Raw genomic sequence first — 19,832 nt, 5'->3', positions numbered from 1 at the left:
CATCTTTTCCACTTGCATATGAACTTTGGATACTTCTGGGGATCCTCCTAATTGGAAATTGCCTCTGGACTACCTCCAGGCCAGCAAAACCCAGAGTACTGTTGCACTGAGGGGACCTCACAGTCCATAAAGGTTGATTTACATGCAGACTTGGCATGGCTATTGTGAATAATACCAAAGCCCTGCCAGCATTTGTAGCTCGATCCAAGTTGACTCTCACTAGTTTCAACATATTCTGGGTCAGGCTAACATCCTGGATCCTGCTGAGGTAGGAAGATCTCAGGTTGAGCCCTGTCTAACTCCCATGTATTCCAGCTGTCCACCAGAGACAAGCAAGAGGTGGCTTTATGCAGTTTGTCATGACTCAATTACTTCAGAGCCTTAGTTTTATTCCCAATAAAGGGGAAATCACATACATAAACAGAGTTGATATAATATTTGAGTAGAACTGCTATGAAACTGGGACAGTTAGGAGCTTAGGGTAAAAGATAACACTCTGGCATCCCTAATACTGGGAATACCTACCTATCCAAATGACCTTGGGCTGGATTTTTTTTTCCATAATAAGGGACATTGTAAAATGCTATCTGGCATCTCGTCACCAAAATATAAGATCAAAACATTACCTACTAAATAACTGCTCTGCATACATCTACTGTCTTTTACACTATTTTATTGTAATTTAAAACACTAGTTTATTCTTTGATAGTTACACAAAACTGAATGAAGCTAATCACTCACCAGTTACCCCATCCTTGAAATCCTGCAGCCTGGAGTACATGTACAGCAAATTGACAGATATACACAAAGAAGAACACAAAGAATCTGAAAGAACTGTCACTCCTAAAAGAGAAAACATTAAAGAAGCTGGTCATAAGGTTAAAAGCATATTAAAATACAGTATTGAAGTAACTTTTTCTATAGACCATCTTTAACGCCAAATGATAACTTTTTATATCTACATGGGGTTTTACTCTGTAAAGTGATTATGTAAAAACGTTATCTTAATTCAACATATCTGCTTCTCTGTATTCAGAATCATAGAAATGGAAGGGCTGGACATCAAGAGGTCCTCAAGTCCAGCCCCCTGCACTGAGGCAGGACCAAGTAACTCTAAAGCAGTGGTTGTCAAACTTTTTTTCTCATGATCCACTTAAAAAAAATAATTTATGCCTGCAACCCAATAATTATATCTGAGCCCCCCTCCCCCCAATCCAAGCCCCACACGCAGCTGCCAGGGAGCTCCCCCGCCCCCCCACACACACCCTATGGAGCTCCAACTGTGGACCCAGCACTCCACATCCTATGACCCACTAGTGGGTCATGATACTAAGTTTGGGAATCACTGCTCTAAACCATCCCTGACAGCTATTTGTCTAGTCTGTTCTTGAAATATTCCAATGACAGTGATTTTACAACCCCCTTTGGAAGCCTATTCCAGTGCTTAACTATCCTTATAGCTAGTTTTTCCTAATATCCAACCTAAACCTTCTTTGCTACAGTTTATGCTGATTACTTCTAGTCCTGCCATCTGTGGACACACAGGGTGTGTCTAGACTACATGCCTCCTTCGACGGAGGCATGTAGATTAGCCAGATCGGAAGAGGGAAATGAAGCCGCGATTAAAATAATAATTAAAATAATCGCGGCTTCATTTAAATTTAAATGGCTGCCCCGATCTGCCGATCAGCTGTTTGTCGGCAGATCGGGGGAGTCTGGACGCGATGCCCCGACAAAGAAGCCTTTCTTCATCGACACAGGTAAACCTGGTTTCACGAGGCTTACCTGTGTCGATGAAGAAAGGCTTCTTTGTCGGGGCATCGCGTCCAGACTCCCCCGATCTGCCGACAAACAGCTGATCGGCAGATCGGGGCAGCCATTTAAATTTAAATGAAGCCGCGATTATTTTAATCGTGGCTTCATTTCCCTCTTCCGATCTGGCTAATCTACATGCCTCCGTCGAAGGAGGCATGTAGTCTAGACACACCCACAGAGAACAACCTTTTATAACAGTTTATTGGAAGATCATTATGAGCCCCCCCCCCCACACACACAACTTTAGTCTTTTCTATAACTAAACATGCTAGGGCTGTAAGCGACTAGTCAAGTGACTCCTCAACTAGTTGCTTCAACCTCCCTTGCTGCCTCTATCAGAAGCAGCAAGGATAGAGGCAGCAAGGGGAGGGGGCAGGAGCCACAGCAAGGTTAGCTTCCAGGAGGGGGGGCCGCTAACCCTGTTGTGACTCTGCCATTTCTCCCCTTACGACTAATTGAGCAGTTGATGCCAATTCCACTGACTACTCAATTAGATGATTAAACACAATTTAACTTCCATAAAACATGCCTGTTTCTAAGCCTTTTCTCAATTTTGCTGTTCTCCTCCTGACCCTCTCCAGCTTGTCCAATTCTTTCCTAACATGTGTAGTCTAGAACAGGCTAGAGTACTCCCGCTAAAGCCTTGCTAGTGCCAAGTAAAGAGGACAATTAATGTGTCTTACATTCATTCACCACTCACATTAATACATCCTAGAGTAAAAGCCCTGTTTGTAATTGCATCACATTCTTGACTCTTAATTTGTGATTCACCATAACCCCCAGATCCTTTTCAGTAGTACTACTACTTAGCTAGTTATTCTCCATCGATGTGTGCATTTGATTTTTCCTTCTAAAAGTAGTACTACTTACACTTATCTTTATTGAATTTCATCTTGTTGATTTCATACCAATTCTCCAATTTATCAAGGTTGTTTTTAATTCTAATCCTATCCTACAAAGTAGTAGCAACCTTTCCCAGCTTGGTGTCATCAGCAAACTTCATAAGCATATGCTCCACTCCATTTTCCATATCATTAACGAAAATACTGACTAGTACCAGACCAAAGGCAGACTGCCCTAGGACCCCGCTATGTACATATACAGAATCACTGCTGACTAGTCTTTGTGTAAAATCTTTCAAGCAATTGTGCATCCACCTTGTAATTTCATGCATCTAAACCAGCGGTTTTCAAAATTTTCTTCTTGAAAAAAATTAATTTTTTTTTTACTTGAGTGCAGACTTGGGGGCAGCCAGGAATGAGGGACAGAGGAGAGGGCTCTGGTTTGGGGGAGGAGGGTATCAGGGCGAGGGGTTAGTGGTCATAGTGTGCATGGGCTTACTTTCAGCAGCTCCTGATCAGTGGCACAGTTGGGGCGCTATGGCAGACTTCCTGCCTATCCTGGCACTGCAGACCCCCATTGTGCCCTGGCCAGCAGCAGGTATGGCTCCCAGGCAAAGGCACACAGGTACAGACCCTCCCTCCAATTCCCATTGGCCAATGGGAGTGTGGAGCCAGTGCTTAGTGTAGGGGCAGCGCACTGAGGGCCTCATGGCCTCCCCATCTAGGAGCCAGTCTGCTGCTGGCCACTTCCAAGCACAACATGGTCCACAGTGCCAAGATAGGCAGGAAGTCTGCCATAGCATGCCCACTAGTCACTGGGTCACCCTATAGCAAAGTAACCCTTTGCTGGGTTGCAACACAGTTTGGAAACCACTGATCTAGACCACATTTCCATGGTTTGCTTATGAGAATGCCATATGGAACTTATCAAAGGCCTTACTGAAAAAAATCAAGACATTTCACACCGTTATAGCTTCAGGCCCACTAGGTCAGTAATCCTCTCAAAAAAACAAAAGAAGTTAATTTGGCATGATTTGCAACACATCCATGCTGGCTATTCCTTTATAACCTTATCATCCTCTAGATGCTTTCACCTTGTTTAACAATTTGCTCTGGTATCTTTCCAGGTATCAAAGTCACGCTGACTCGTCCATAGGTCTTCTTTGCACCCCTTTTAAAAACAAGTACTACGTTTGTACTTCTCAAGTCCTCTGAGACCTCATGCATCCTCAATGAATTTGGCAGTGAGATCACTTCAGCTTCAGCTAATACCTTAAGTAAACTATAAGATGAATTTCACCACGCCACACCATGCCAACTTGAATACATATAATTTATGTAAATGGTCTTATCCTGTTTTGGTTTGTATTTCTTTCTCCTGGTTATTAATAGTGTGTTGTGTTGAGTATCAGGTCACCTAAACATTTATTGCCTTTTATATTCCTTTCTAATTGTAAGTCATTGTGCCTTAGCACATTCTGATTTTGTGCCTCTACGCTTGTTCTACTCTTTTCTATTCATCCTTGGCAATTTATTAATGCTGCCACTTTTTGTACGACCATAAAAAGTTTTAATTTTTTGGTAACTGAAAAGCTTCTGATAGAGTCATATTGGATGGCCTCTTACTAATCTTCCTCTATTGGCATAGTTTGCAGTTGTGCCTTTTGTACTGTCTGCTTTAGATACTGCCAGCTCTCGTGAACTCCTATGTCCCAAAGACGTCTTCCCATACGACCTTATCTACCAGTCTTCTGCATGCCTTAAAAGTCTGATTTTAAAAATCCATTGTCCTTATTCTGCTGCTCTCACTCCTTCCTTTTCTTAAAATCATGAACACTTCACCCACATTGCCTTCAACTTTAAGACTACCTTCAATCTTTTGGCCTTGTTTACGCTTGCGGCAGCGTGTTGGGTATGCATAACTACATGTCACAGTAAAAAGCAAGCTGAGTCCAGAATGTGTTGAGTAGCTACATGTGGCAGTAATAGGCACTGGCAGGTGGGAAAGAGAAGATAAATGTTCCATAACAGAAATGCAGCAGACCACTGCACTACTAAAAATAGCAGTGTAGATATGGGAGACCTGTTGGTGTATCGAGAACCATGTCTGGTATATACTCTAGGCTTCTGGCACATCAATATTCTGCTTGCCAAGGCACTGCATTATCATCTATACTGCTATACATACACCCAATCTTAGCAGGTGTGCAGGGTCTGTGCCGTACATGCTATCATGAGCATACTCCTTCCCTTAGATTGATATTTTATCTGCTTACAATGACAAAAAACATCATTACTGATTTAGCCTCCGTAACTACTGAACAGCCAACAAATCTCTGAGGTGCAAAACTGAAGTCTATTCCTTCCTGTGCATCTTCAACAGAATTGCATTCCAAGTTCCTTTCAGTTATACCTATGAAACTCACAGTGGGGCTGCTTAGGCGTCTCTTAAGAAGTAATTTTAAGGAAAGAAAGACAACTCTTTTCAACTCAGATTGAAATCTGCAGAGCTAGTTGGAGAAATATCTACTCCTTTTATTTGGAAGCTGACATCTGATACGGAGTCAAACACAATATACACAAAATCACAAATGTGTTATTTCTGCAATGCAATTGTCCAACCACAGAGTTTGAACCATTTAGCAGCAAAAATTTCTCATACACTTCATACTACCAGTTTATATGCTTAATATCTGGAAAGGGGGACCAAGAACAGGACCAAAAAAGATCTGGTTCTGAAAGACTGCATAGGTGACATTCTTGTGTCAGAACTGTCTAAAGGCTGTGTAATCTTGAAGAATTTATATTGCCAAACAATACAGAGATGGGGAAAACAAAAACCTGTTACTCATTCCCTCTCCTTAACAAAAAAAGGATTCTTAATCATAATAAATGTCACAGTTTTCTCCAGTCTAGTTTTAAAAGGACAAGCAATGGGTTTTCCACTGCTTTCTTGCAGAAACTACTCCATAGCTAAATACACATATCCGAGTATATTCCCTTTCAAAGTTTCCTTCCCAATTATTTTAACTGTGCCTTATGTACCACAATAAATAATTTTCCATTCTTAATATGTTTACATCCTACATGTTTTGCTCTTTTAATCTACCCTCAATGTTTCCAGTCACCTGATCATTTGTATTCCTTCATTAATTCTTTTTGAGTTCTGTTGTGTGCCATCTGTCAACATCACCCCAATATATTATTTACCTCTCATTTCCTACTTCTTTTCTAGCATGTTAAAGAGAAAAAGATGCATGACCACCCCGGTCATCTCTTCTGACATCTTTACACTGCATAACAAAACATTCACTTGCACAGAGACCAAGGCAGAGAAGAAAGACGACTAAATATAGAAGCATTAGCAGGGGATCTCAGCAGCAGAAGTGTAACTTCTAACCAGCAAAGATGAGGCAAACACCAGTATCTATTCTTGGCCCACACACAGACCTCCTGCTTAAAGCAGGAAAAAAGACAGACACTAATGTCTACATTAGAAATGCTACAAAGGCAAAACTGCACCTGAGCTGCTGTAGCGTTACAGTGTCGGAAGAGGTTCTTCCACTACTGCAGTAAATCCACCTCTTTGAAAAGCAGTACAGTGGGCTTAGGTTAGCTTAATTATATTGCACAGGACATGAAATTTTTTACAGCCCTGAACAATGTAGTTAAGCCAACCTAACTTTAGTGTAAACCAGCTCTAAATAATAAATGGGGGCTCAATACCATCACAAGTATTCCATGGTCTTAAGACAAAGTATGCATCTCAGAAGGGTAGTATCTTTAAAGTTATTATTATAAACACAACACGACTTCATATGTAATGCGGTATTAGCCCTATCAGTAAATCTTGAAACAAAAATATCCTTGCTTAAAAGTATGCACGCTTCCAAAATGAGTTATTGTAGAGAAATAACTATGACTCCAAAATTAAAGTTGCAGTTAGGGTTTCTGTTTAAAGTCCAAATTTATCTAAAATACAGATATGGAGAGTCGGATCATCCTGAACACTAATATGCAATTTCAGGACTCAGAGTAAAACAACATTATAGCTATCAGGACAATAGGTGCCTGAGATTTGTGCTGAGGCAGGGGTAAGTGTGGAGATGAATGTGTAATATATCACTGGATGCTCCCAATAAGATCTCATGTCCAGAACCAAGAATTTCAAAACCTAAATGAAAGAAGTTTGTTATTGACCCCACTGGGTGATAAACAAAGAAAAGGAAAGAAAAGCTGTAGCTGTGAAGCCCAGAATAGTGTACACATTTTGGAGAAAGCTGGGATGCCTGATACTATTGACCCTTGTCTTCATGTCTCCTCCTAATTAAGCTTAGATCCCTCCTCCATAGCATCATACTGGAGAGAGTGGGCAAGTCAGCTAATATGCAGGAAGTCCTAGCCCCTAGTTCCAAAGCATACTGGTTTTCTATTCACAAGATAGTCAGTCTCAAGCCCTCGGGATTCTCAGCCCTATGCATACAGGATCTCAAACATTTCCTATTCTCTATAGCTGATTATATACATATCATGGGTTCACTGTTAAATCAATACAAGTCTGTAGCTAAGTTTGCTTTAATTAAACTCATCATCCCTTGAACACAGCATCTATAGAAAGCTATGCTGTTGCTTAACAGGACAATATATAAAGCATTGCAACAGCCTTCATCATTGAAATATAGGATTGAAAAAAGAGAATTTTTAAAAAATTCAAGTCGATACAAATGTAGTGCTTCATTATGATAATGAATAGGGTAAGCACTCAAGAAAGAAAGAATAAATGCAAAATGAACTGTGAAATAAAATCAGTTTAGTTATTTTAATGTAAGTTTGTGTGCAGACCAGCAAGGTGTACTTGCTGAGAACAAAGTATTTAAATGCAGATTGAAAAGGGACCACTGAAAATATTTAAAAATAACTATGATAGTAACTGCTCCTTAATTCATGTATACAAGATGGGGGAGGGGAGGAACGAAGTATGAGAGTTATGAAGGATATTTAAAATTTATATTTTTCCTTTGGCCACTTCACTGCTTTTTAGAAAAATAATGAAGAGTCCTACAGACTGAGCACTCAAGAGAACATCGTATATATTAAAGTATAAAAATCTTTACCCATTTGCAATTTTTTGCTATAGCACTTGTTTTTTGTATTAGGATTTAATGCTGTATTAATCAGAGTACAATTTTAGATGTGATAGGACCAACGTGATAAGAATTTTCTTGATAACTGAAGCCCAAACAACACAATATGTCATCCATTCCCTACAAATATCACTTGTTTAGAAGTAGTTATCTACATTTTAAAAAATGTTGTTCCTAATTATTAGCTTCCTAAAGGTAGTCTTTTGTCATCAGTTTATGCTCTGGAAGCAGCAAGTGGGTTAATTTAACTTGCCTCTTCCAATAATTAATAAAAAAATAATTCTAGTTAGTATATCAAACTAAGCCGAGTAAAGTTCTACTTCAAGATGAACACATTTCAAAATGCATAATGTGCGTTAAAAACATTCAAAACCAGATTGGCATTACCTGAAGGCTCCATAAAGTGGTCTGTACCAGCAGACAAATGAACAAGGAGTAAAAAGCAAGAACCAGAGGATACTCAATCCAAAATCAACCCCTCGTCTGGGATCAACACAAAACCAGGCCAAACATCCAAAGATATTTAGAAACAGTGTCACTGCATGGACTGTAGAACAAAAAAATAATTTGTATTAACCTGAGTTTATGCAACAAATGTTTTAATTGTTGAAATATTACCTAAATAAGTGTAAAAACTTTAAACAAAATACATCCACATCACTCTTAACATTTTCTGTCTCCAACAGACTAGTCTGCTAGTATCATACACCTGTCTGAAGTAATGATAAAGTTCCCAGGGAAGGTAAGTACTTAGAAAGTAAATTAAAGATTTTAGAAAACATAATATATATGTAGTATAGAGGGGGATCAAGATTTAATGGTATAATAAGTATTAATCTGAAGCACTGTACATTAGATTTACAGCATCAAAGAGTTAAATAGATAATGTTCTCTCAGCTGCAGTTGCTGACACTTATGCTACAGTAATTGCATGATACAGATCTTGGCAAACACCTTCTTATAACACTGTTGAATTATTTTCTCTGACAGTCAGACCAGTAAATATGTACAAGAACATGATGCTACCTTATCATTAAATATACAGAAGGCCTACACTGTTCAAGTTTTTAAAGTGTCTTACAAAATATAGAAATTAGTCTCTGCTTAGCAAGTGAAATTTTGTAATTTGAAAATGAAAGATTATGAACTATAAATCCTTTTAAGGCAAATGTTATGCTCTCTCAAATGAAATAAAGTAATATGATCCTAACACAAAAATATTTCACGCTGAAAGAAAACTTTGAGAACTCTATAAAAGCATAAAAAATTACATTGTGTTCTAATACATCTTAGAACAACCAGAAATATCTTTCACCACTACTAATACTCAGAACTATAGTTCTCAGTCTCCTATTTTAGTTAGTACATTGCAATGGCATACTAAGTAAAAGATATTGAAACAGCTATTAGAGGTTAATTTTTTCTAAGATTTGCTAAAGAACTTAAACCAACATTATAATCCAGGAATTAATGGAAATATACTTAGTTTCTTCAGGGAAGAGAAGACACAATAGAAGGAAGAGACACTTCAACTCTTACTCTTGAGGCTGTCTGACTACAAGAACACTACAATCACTGTTATCAGCCTTTAAAGGATAGATGAAAACATGTGCATGCCTCTTGTCAGCACTCCCCAGTGGCCAAATCAGGAACAATTTTGCCACCACAAAGGACACTGGCTTTGGAGACACATGTCAAGTGCAGTAATTATGACTGCTACAAAGTATGAGATGGGAGAGAGAAGCCAAGCAACAGGATGAGATTAAAGATTGACCTGCACTCCTTTCCAGTACTCGTCCCCCCTTCCCCGATGGATATATTTAAAAAAATATACATACACTTTGTGAGCTCTCAGCTGCTAACTCAAGGAAGAGGGCAATTAGGGTATATCTAGACTACATCCTTTTTTCAAGAAAGGGATGTTAATTAGACACATCGATACTGCAAATGAAGTGGGGATTTAAATATCCCATTCTTCATTTGCATAATGGTGGCCACCACTTTTTTCGAAACAGGGCTTTTCGAAAAAAATGGCAGTTTAGATGGGGCATTTTCAACAGAAATGCCCCATTTTGAAACTCCTCAAAAAATGAGATTTACAGGATCTTTCAAAAAAGGGTTTTATTTTCGAAAGATTCCTGTCTCAACTGTCAGGTTTTTTCCCCCAAAAGTCCTGGTTCAGAAAAAAGCGGTGGCCGCCATTATGCAAATGAAGCACTGGAAATTCAAATCCCAGCTTCATTTGCAGTATTGACGTGCCTAATTTACAATTCTTGAAAAAGGGAAAGTTATCAAAGTTTTATTCCCCACTATAATGTTTTAGAGTTCTTGTTAAACTGGCATTAACAAAAACAAAGCTTTAACCAGTCTCATTCAGACTTCACTTTTTCATTATCAACGGTATGTGAGCAACCTACTAGCTCTTTAGTTAACCATTTTCCCAGGAAAAGCGAGAGCAGATAGTTTTGTGTTTTACATTAGAAATTCAGGGCTGTGGAGAATGCTTTTGCTTTGTAAACTGGCGAGACCAAACATATGCAACACTGAGAAGCAAAACAAAAGTTTGACTTTGTAAGAGTTTTATGTTTATAAAATTTAAGACCAAAAAAACTGTGTGCATTTCTCAATTTAAAAAACAAAACAAAACATGTTTTACATTTATGCCTATTCTTTGTCATTTTTAAGGAGAGGTTTTTCGGTGGAGATGTATTTTCAAAAACACATCACGAGGCTCCAAAAAGGGTACAGCTCCAAATCACCAGCAAGTCTTCCTCTGTGGTGGGTGTTAAGAATGAGAACAGTTAACTGGTTAAGTGTTGAGTTCTAGAGCAGCCTCCGCCCACCACAGATGGGGCTGCATGAGTCCTGCGGGCAGTCTGCGGGCAGAGGCACCCCCGCCTGGCCAGAGTAGCCCCAGTCCACAACAGGCAGAGCCACATGATGGGGGAAGGATGGGCACTCCCACACCAGCAAGACTGTAGCAGCCCCTCTCCTCTGCTGGCTAGCAAAGGGGCCAAAAGCAATAGATTTTTTATAAATTTTACACTTTTGGTTAACAGAGCTAAATGTTTCGCCACTGTAGTCAAAGATATTTCACTTGACAGATGGAATGTTCCAAGTCAATGCAAAATGGTCTTCCTGAATTTGAAAAGTTTCACTACCTCTTCTGATGCTCACAACAGAAACATACTGATGCTGACAATAAAATGGCCTGTTTCACTGCAGCTATTTAGAACCTTGCCAACAGTGAAACCACAGTAATAATGTCAATTTCACTCTGCTCTGCAGACTAGAGTCACCTAAACATAGGAGCAGTTATTGCCATTGATGCCTCACCCTTCTCCTTTTCAATCTCTCTCTGGTAGGTAAAATAAGGTCATTGGTAAATTTAAGTTCTGGATAATGATTTTTAATATCTTTCTCCCTATTTACCCCTTCAAAGCCTGGAAAGTTACTGAAAGATCACCACCACCTTCCAAAACAACATAACCTAAACCAAATGGGAAAAAAGCCACTCCTATTCCTCACTGAGTGTCTACAGTGGAAGTTGTATCAATATAACTACTGCAGTTTAAATTCGGTTTAGTTTATACTGCTATAACTTTTCTGTGCGTTTCTTACTGATCTTAGTCTTAACTATTGTAATCAAGCTATCTATTTAAGAATGCATCTGTCTCTGAGTCCATCTGTGTGTCTCTGAGTCCATTTGTTCAAGAACTCCTCCTAAACAGTAAGAGCTAGGGCCACTAAATTTGGTATGAAGTTTCCTCTTATCCCGACTGAAAGCAAGGTCAGCGTGTGGTTGTGCTAGGAAAACAGAAAGCACCGGGAATAGGACTCTTTTTCCAGAACATGGAAAGGAAGAGGGAGGCGATATTCTTGACCACTGGGGGCAACTGCACCAGTGAGACACTGGCCAGATGTGACAAGGACTCCAGGAAGTATGGCCAAGCTCTGGACAGGCTGCAGGGAGAAATGGTGAGGTGGACTGCTGGAGGCTGAGGACAGCCCCTGTAGCCTTTTCCTGCCCCCATGGAGAGCCTAAAGGGGGCCCCACTGGAAGCCAGGGGCAGCCCCTGGAGCCCTGCCACCCAGGGATAGCCTATAGTTCATAGGAAGGGGATGCTGAAGGCAGCCTTGCCCCCCCCCCACAGGCTGCAGGGGGGGCAAGGAAGATGCCAGGGCCAATCCTCTGAGGCTCCCCCCTAGATCAGCTGCAGAAGGGGGGGGCAGTTGGAGGCTGGGGCCAACCTGTGGGCCCTCTACCCTCCCTGAACCAGCTGCAGGGGCCAAGCCCTATCCTGACTCCTGCTCTCCCACAGTCCCCTGTACTGAGCCCCTCCTTAATGAACCAAGCAACACTGAGTAAATTTGCTACTTAATATCTTACAGCCTTGTTAGGCCCAAGCTACCTCACAAACACTGAGGCCTGTTGATAGGAAAATTTGAACTGCTGCTGCCTGTGCTACATCAACTTTGTGGATAAACAGATGGTTTCATTTTTCAGAAGTACCATTCTGGGACCTCTGATGAAAAGAAATTTTATCTACAGCAGTTTTTTTTCAAATAACCTCTGCTTGAGCAAACTAAAAATTGATCATGATTATTCCAGAGAAAGAAGAACCTCTCTCCCCGCTCAGGCCCACAGGACAGTGTATATCTGTTATTATGAGTACATATAATGTTCACTGTAGCTCATTTCTGAAATCACTCCTTAAAATAAGAACATCTCACTTACACCAAAATTCTAATGTTTCATTTTTAAATGCATTTAAATTTATCTTGTAATTTTAAACAGAGACCATCCCCCCCCCCCCAACTACTGGTTCTATGCAGAGGCATAAAATGCCCTTGAAAATGAAGGCAGAAATGACTATCTGCTACCTAACTCTCCAAGTGGCAAGGTCCATGAGGGATCTCATAAGAAAATGTGGGGTTGAATTTTTCAGATCTTCTAGAGAGATTTGTTTCCAAGAATTATTGGTCTTGTGTCCTCTTTTCCTATTCTACAACAGTGGATTAGGGAAGAGACAGTGAATGCAGCAAACAATAACCCATAAGAGGAGAAGCTACTTTACTCTGCCACTAGCAGGAAGCTGAAAAATATATCATCCCAACTGATAGCAATATGTAGAAAAAGCAGCGAGCCTACCTCATTACCACCCTAGAAATGAAGGCTTCACTGTCTATGGACAAGCTTAGGTCAAAGCTAAGGAAACCTTATTCACACCATGTAAAAACACAGCCTCGGAATCACATAGCTGTAACTTTTATCCCCAGTTCTGCTCTTTGAAACTCTTCAGAATAAGACTGAGGAACGCAATATCCAACAAATGAAGCCTCTTGTCATGGGACAGAATGGATTTATTCTGAGAGAATAATGGATTGTACTTCAGGTAGAATTCAGTATTCACTTTGTAAATTAATCCTGGAAACACTGAAAAACCGCCTTTGCACAAACATTTGCAGCTCTGGCCGACATAACAAATGTTTATGCTCACCCACTTTCCTGGTTGAGGTCACTACAAGAAGGAAAGCCCTCTTAATAAAGCAAGTAAACCTGAATGTGTGTTCTGAATCTGAAACTACAAGATGAAGTGCTGGTCTATGAAGCTCTTCTTGAATCCTGTTAGGAAGAAGTCGGAAACATCCTGGAGCTAAGCAAAAGAGGGCAACACCACTCCTTATGTGACATCAGATGATGAAAATCATGCATAATATACAATGCTTGCCAGATACATGTAACCTCAGCAAATAAACCATCCTTGAAGATATGGTGCTGTTCAATTCACATGCAGCCAGCCACAGAAGAAGGTAGTTGAAAAGCACAAATCTTTGAGACTATTTGCTGACCCTCTGAAATGACCACAGATATTGGAGGAGTAGGAGAAAAACAGAGAGAAGGGCTTACTAGTAAGTTGATAAGACCTGCAAACCAGCAATAGAAGGGCCACCACTGAGCCAGCAAAAGTAAAGTTTGTTCTATCTGCCATTCCTCAAACTCCTAGATAAAAAAGGGAAGCAGCATCCTAATTTTCCCACTCCAACCTTATACAAAATAGGGATGTAAAAGATGTATAAAAATAGTAACTGTGCAAGTGATCAAAATTCTATCAGTACACAGTTCAATATTTTCCTCAATAATGTGGGGAAAGAAAGGGGGCTGGAAGATTGCCCCCCCGCACCCAGCAGCTGATACCGCACTGTAGGCTCTACCAGCAGACCCCTCTCCCTGGGTCCCAACTGACTCTGCTCCACAGGCCTGCTGCCAGCAGGTCCCACCCATGTGAAGTCTCGGCTGCCAACCCCTCTCTCAGGAGCCTAGTGGAATTTAAGTATCAGCTCATCAGTTAGCTGATTAAACTCTGCCCTCCTTTTATCGTGTTTTACATTAGGGATGTTACAGAAATAGAACTTCCAAGAAACAAACATGGAAGTTTGGCAAACACAATCAAGATAATCCATGCAAAGGAGCGTGCCTCAGAATCTGGTAAAAATCTTTGAAAACTAAGATCTAGTCTCCCTTTCCCCAAACCCAGTTTGTGACTGTGCCAATCTTTTCAGGATGTTATTGTGACCCACCTGATAGGCTTCTGCCCAAATTCTCAGGAATGGAGGAGCACAGAGAAAATTCCGCTAGTGGTTGACAGAAGCCACCACATTTCAATTGTTGCAACTTAAGGACATAGAAATTGAGGAAAAGAAAAGCCCTCTAGTATAGCAAGGCACGACCTATCAGATGAACATTAAAAGAGTCCATTAAATAGACAAGGAGGATTGCAAAGGCCAGTGATACATTCATGCCCATAGCATTAAATCCACACAGGGTGTTAAGAGTCCTAGCATCTTTAGACTGCTCTTTACATGGAACAGGTACCAACAGACAGGGACTGAAGCTAAGAAAGCATCTGCACATAGGTATTCAGGATCACACCCATGTATGAAAGTTTCTTGAAAAGAATAATGTAGGAATAGGCCCAGTTTAATTCGGGAAACCAGTTAAGACAGATACCCGAGGACCCTGTCCCAGATACTAGCAGGGTCCCTGAATGAAGATGCTATTGAGAAACAAATAGAGAGGTTGGCAGCCAAGTCAATTAAGATTTTTGAAAAACAGCTTGTCACTGAGGAAAGAGCAAAGATCAAGGTGTTAAACTGAAAGAAGCTGTTACCCAGGGTAATATGCAGACAATGATGTGGAAAGGGGTATCTCTAAAATTTATCAAACAGAAACAGACACCTGAAAACAGAAACTGAAAGACTATTCTGGTCTAAGAGGAGGCTAGGCAGCTGCCAAGGAGGTGAATTTATCAGAATTGTGGGTGACTGCCATCATGTCCAGGGACCCTGTCAAGGCAGATTAGTTTCTGAATAGCTGGGTAAGTTGTGGAACAGCATTGCAAGCTGAAGCAGGATGACAAATACCAGAAAGGCAGCCCAAGTACCCTCAGGTACCACCAGAGGGGAAGCACAGTCACTCATGGAGACCAGACCACCTAGGCATCCTCCTAAGCAGTACATATCACACAGTCACAGCCACCCTTGAGAGCCACATGAGATGGGTAGCACTGAGACCTCAGGTTTCTACATATTTTCCCTGTCCTTAAGCAGATTACTCAAGTTCCCAGCTTTTGGCCTTACTCTTTTCTCTCCTTCCTTTTTCTCATCTCCATTCTTCCACTGTATGCCAGCAAGATCAAGAAAGAAATGAGAGGCCAAACTCAAGAAAAACACAAGAGAGTCACTCTAGAGTTTCCCTCTTCTAAGGTGAGAAGAGAAAAGGTATGGCTGAAATTAACATAATTGGGGCAGACCTTCAAAACTCTGTCTCCTTGCTTCCAGTTGTTGACATTATAATGCTCTCTGTTCCTTAATCCACTGTTGTAAATTGGAAGGAGAAAGAGAGAGAGAGAGAGAGAAATACAGCATTATTATAATTCCAGTTTTGTTTTCCCCAACCTTCCTAGGCTTGAAGTTTGACATTTTTGGAAATGAATTCAATCAATTGCTGGAATTAGAAACTAATGTTGATGCCATTCAAAATGCTGAATTCCAAGCTTTCAGAATGGATATTAACCCTGAATTATATTTATTGGAGTGACTAGTTTTGTATTTTACAAGTTTTTTAAAAGAACTGTGATCCACTAATGAATATAATAAACTGTGAACAACAAATTGGAGTCATTTTCATGGTTAAGTACTGAAAGCTGACTACTCATAATTCACACATGAAGTTCAATTTAAAAAAGGAAGAAAAAAAAAGATTACCAAGTACATAAGTAAAAACTGTTCAGATTTGTTCAACCTGGAACCTTATTGAAAAAGTGAGAAAAGCCTGAAAGCCCCCATCTGTCTCTAACAAGGAGAATGCCAGTACATTAATACTAGAATTGTAGAATCATAGAATCGGAAGGGACCTCAAGAGGTCATCGAGTCCAGTACCCTGGCATCACGGCAGCACCAAGCTCGGTCTAGAATGATCATCCCTGACAGGTGTCTGTCTAGACCGTGCTTGGTCCTGCTATGAGATCAGCATACTGTATCCAAGTCAACATACCGTATCCAAGTTGCCACCAGCAACTAGAAAAGATGACATTGATCACAGCACAAAGTATGCTAATCTTGTATTACATTTTCCCACTGGTTATTGGCAAGCTGCTATGCTCAAGACACGGCAGTGTATTTTGAAAGAGCGCAGACTAAACAGTCTGCAGAGACTTGGCTTTGAAAACCTCTGGTATAGACAGGATAGTTTACTGTGTACTATTTATCTTTTTAATGCAACTAAATTAATATTTAATTGTAGGCAGCATTTAATTGTAGGCAAATTATTGCACACGTATAATGTGAACAATCACAAGGCTATAAATTCTAAATGAGGCTGAGTGGCTAGACCATTAAACTAGGTCTTAGGAGACCTGAGATCTATTCCTGCTCTGCCACTGGCCTACTGGTTGACCTTGGGCAAGCCACCAGATCTCCCTGCAACTCAGTTTCCCTATACGCAAAATGGGGATAACAACACTACTTTTTATCTACCGGAATCTATTGATAAAAAACACAACAAAGAGCTAGGTGTTACTATATTTAATTTGAAATTTTAGGGAAACCTTTTTTAAACTTACACTTACATATAAAAACAGCAAAAAGAACATTGTTAAGGCAATCAACACTTAGATTAGTTTGAAGAGGACAGGCATGTTTAAAAGGGGAAAATACGACATACTAAAACAGCTCTACACACAAGTTATTTCTAGGGTAATATTTCCATAAATAATATCTCATCATTGAAAAACTGAAATAAAAGTTGAGAAAGATTCCTGTGTTAGTTTTCTATAGCAATTTTCACCATATATCTATTTTCATGGAAAGATTGTTTTTAAATGAGGAATCCTGTTTTAAAATATTACAAAATTTTTAAGAAAATATATCTATATTTATTGAAAGTGTCTAAACCACAAAGTATTTCATTTCAACATCTAACTTTACATCTGTATTAAAAAAAACCTTGAAAAGTAAATGTTGACTAGATCAAAATAAAATATACAGACTATTAGGATTCAGCAGCTTTTACTTACACATCCACAAGTAGTACATAATCTTTACTGTCTTCTGGAATTCTACTGGAATGTCTACAGAAAAATCCTGGTAGAAACAAGGACCCACTGGAAAATTCCCAGGCAGAGGAGGCCAATTATTTTTCCTGCCTGCAAGTCAAAAAACCCCACAGTTTAAAATACAATGTTATTATTTTCTTTTCTCTGCATATTAGATATGTATCTATTACATCTGAATTTTGTTCAAGTTGTCTTACACATAGGATTGCTGCAGACATATTGATAAATTGACTTAATTGTCATCTTCGTAGAGAGGATTGTTAACAGAGCTAAGTGATAAAAGATTGCAGCTGGACCAGAGAAAGAGCAGTGTCATTACTGGTCTGTTCAAAACAAGAAAACAGAGACGTTTCCCAACTACTTCAGGTAAAAGTAGCAGGAGCAAGAACAGAAGCCTTTACAACTCCCTGAACATACAACTTAAGTGTACATCCCCCTTCCTGCGGTCCATACCCAGCAGGGTCCTATAGAAAGCTGGCAAACTAAGAGCGTCCTCCATGCTCATAGTATCAGATTGACTCAGATGGCTGGATTTGATATACTGTCTTTCAGATTCCCACTAATTCTAGGTCTGTAAACAAAAGGCTTAGTACTTCATGTGCACCTAGCATAATTTGTGGTCTTAATTTTGCTGAGTAAACCATGGTGGATGAAAATCAATTTGTTTTTATTTTAAAATACTTTAAAAAATTTAAAACATTTTTATTTCAATTGCATATGTTTCCCTTTCAAATTTAACTATTATTAGAAATTATGATAGTGACAACAAGTTGGATAGGCTATTAAAACATAAATAAATATACAAGCAATACATGTTTTTGTCAAAGTTTTAGAGACAGCAAAACCACTGAACTGGAAGAAATCACCTATGAGCTAAGCACCTAAATCTAACTTATGATGAGTTAAACCAGCTTTTGACAGTGGAGCCCCTTCTATAGGTGAAAAGAAAATACTTTCTTCTTTTCAGAAAACTCAACTAGTTCTATCAAATGACTAATTTATTCAAACTGGAAGTTTAAAAAGTAGGAAAACGTGTTTTTCCCTTTTCAATCTACGAATAAAAATGAGGCTCGAGAAGATAAGAGCTACTTGTTTTAACATCTTAAATGACATCGCAATTCAATTCTTCTTACTTATGAATCCAAAATATTTCAGGTAGTATTATTTAACCGTTAGTATCAATTTTAAAACAGTGTTTTTGTGGATTTTTAATTCAATTCAAATTTCTATCCAAATGCCGCTTGAGAAGAACATCACAAGTAAAACATTAGTCAAGTAGTAAACATGAAATGGAACAGTCACCATTTTCTACCACAATAAAAATATAAAAATTGAGAATTAATAAGTGTATGTTAAGCTTAACGTAACTGCTTAAATAAATGTGTTTAAAATAAATAGTGGTACTTTTCCTAAGCAGGAAGATATGCCATAAGCTTAGTTTAGAGCTGTGGTGTCCCACATGATAGCCATTACCCACATATGAACATTTGGCCAGTTGAGTGTGGCTAGTTAGCTATAGCAGTAGCCACTAGGGATGTAAGTGACTGGTGGATTACCCAATAAGCAAATGCTTATCGGGTAGTCAAGTAGGAACTCAACTAGTTACTTATTCTCCCCCTCCACCCCCCATCCAGCCCCTTGCTGCCTCTATCAGAGAGAGGAAGCAAGGAGGGGGAGCACGAGCCTGTGCTGGGGGGAGCCAGCTTAAAGATCTTTCCCCCCCAGCACCGTCTCCACGGGGAGCATGAGAGGCAGGGGGCAGCAGAGACATGGCATGAGCTGGAACTGAAACAGTCCCACTCCTGCTGCTGCTCCTCTCCCTTTCAAATATACAGGCGGCTCCTGTACATTTCAAAGGAAGAGGCACAGAGGGGAAACCTGTGCTAGCAGGGACTGCATGGCTCCCCACTGCCTCTCTCTCCCTTTGAAATATACAAGAGCCACGGGCAGCGCCTGCACATTTCTGTGGGAGAGATGCAGTGCGAAATTCCATCAACTACTCAATTAGCTGATCAATCAAAATTTAACATCCCTAGTAGCCACTATGTCTACTGCTTCAGAATTAATTGGACACCACTTATTTAGAGGCTACAGTTAGTTGCAAATTAACATATGTTAATGGTCATATCGAACAGTATCAATCTCTCTTTAGGAAAATAACTATAACATGCAGAACAAGATTAAAATCAATGCCACTGAGCAAAGATTCATATTAGCTGATTTAAATAATGATTAAAACCAATCTACCTGCTTTTAAGTGTGCAAGCCTGAAGACAATGGGCTTATCAAATAAAGTCATCTCTATTGTGGCACAGTCAAGAAAGCAATACACAAAGTCCTACCAGTCACTTGTATGACAAAGTGAGGCTACTGCTGATCAAACACATGGCACAAGTCATCCTAAATTTCTTGCA

At 39.7% G+C, this 19,832-nt stretch overlaps 1 protein-coding gene across 1 annotated transcript in view; it reads right to left on the bottom strand.

The window, feature by feature from the left end:
• The window catches only part of SCAMP1 (secretory carrier membrane protein 1), an 84,224-nt gene that overhangs the window by 23,429 nt on the left and 40,963 nt on the right, over positions 1-19,832 (bottom strand). The window contains exons 5-7 of the mRNA XM_006119131.5: positions 17,380-17,508; positions 8,189-8,348; positions 742-843 (exon numbers count right to left, since the gene is read on the bottom strand). Coding sequence (XP_006119193.3) covers positions 742-843; positions 8,189-8,348; positions 17,380-17,508 — 391 coding nt within the window. The remainder of the gene's footprint in view (positions 1-741; positions 844-8,188; positions 8,349-17,379; positions 17,509-19,832) is intronic.

The sequence above is a fragment of the Pelodiscus sinensis genome, chromosome 6, assembly GCF_052426305.1.
Source record: "Pelodiscus sinensis isolate ZL-2025 chromosome 6, ASM5242630v1, whole genome shotgun sequence".
NCBI classification, from domain to species: Eukaryota; Metazoa; Chordata; order Testudines; family Trionychidae; genus Pelodiscus; species Pelodiscus sinensis.
Note: the sequence above shows the minus strand (reverse complement) of the source record. Positions and strands in the feature narration are given on the sequence as shown.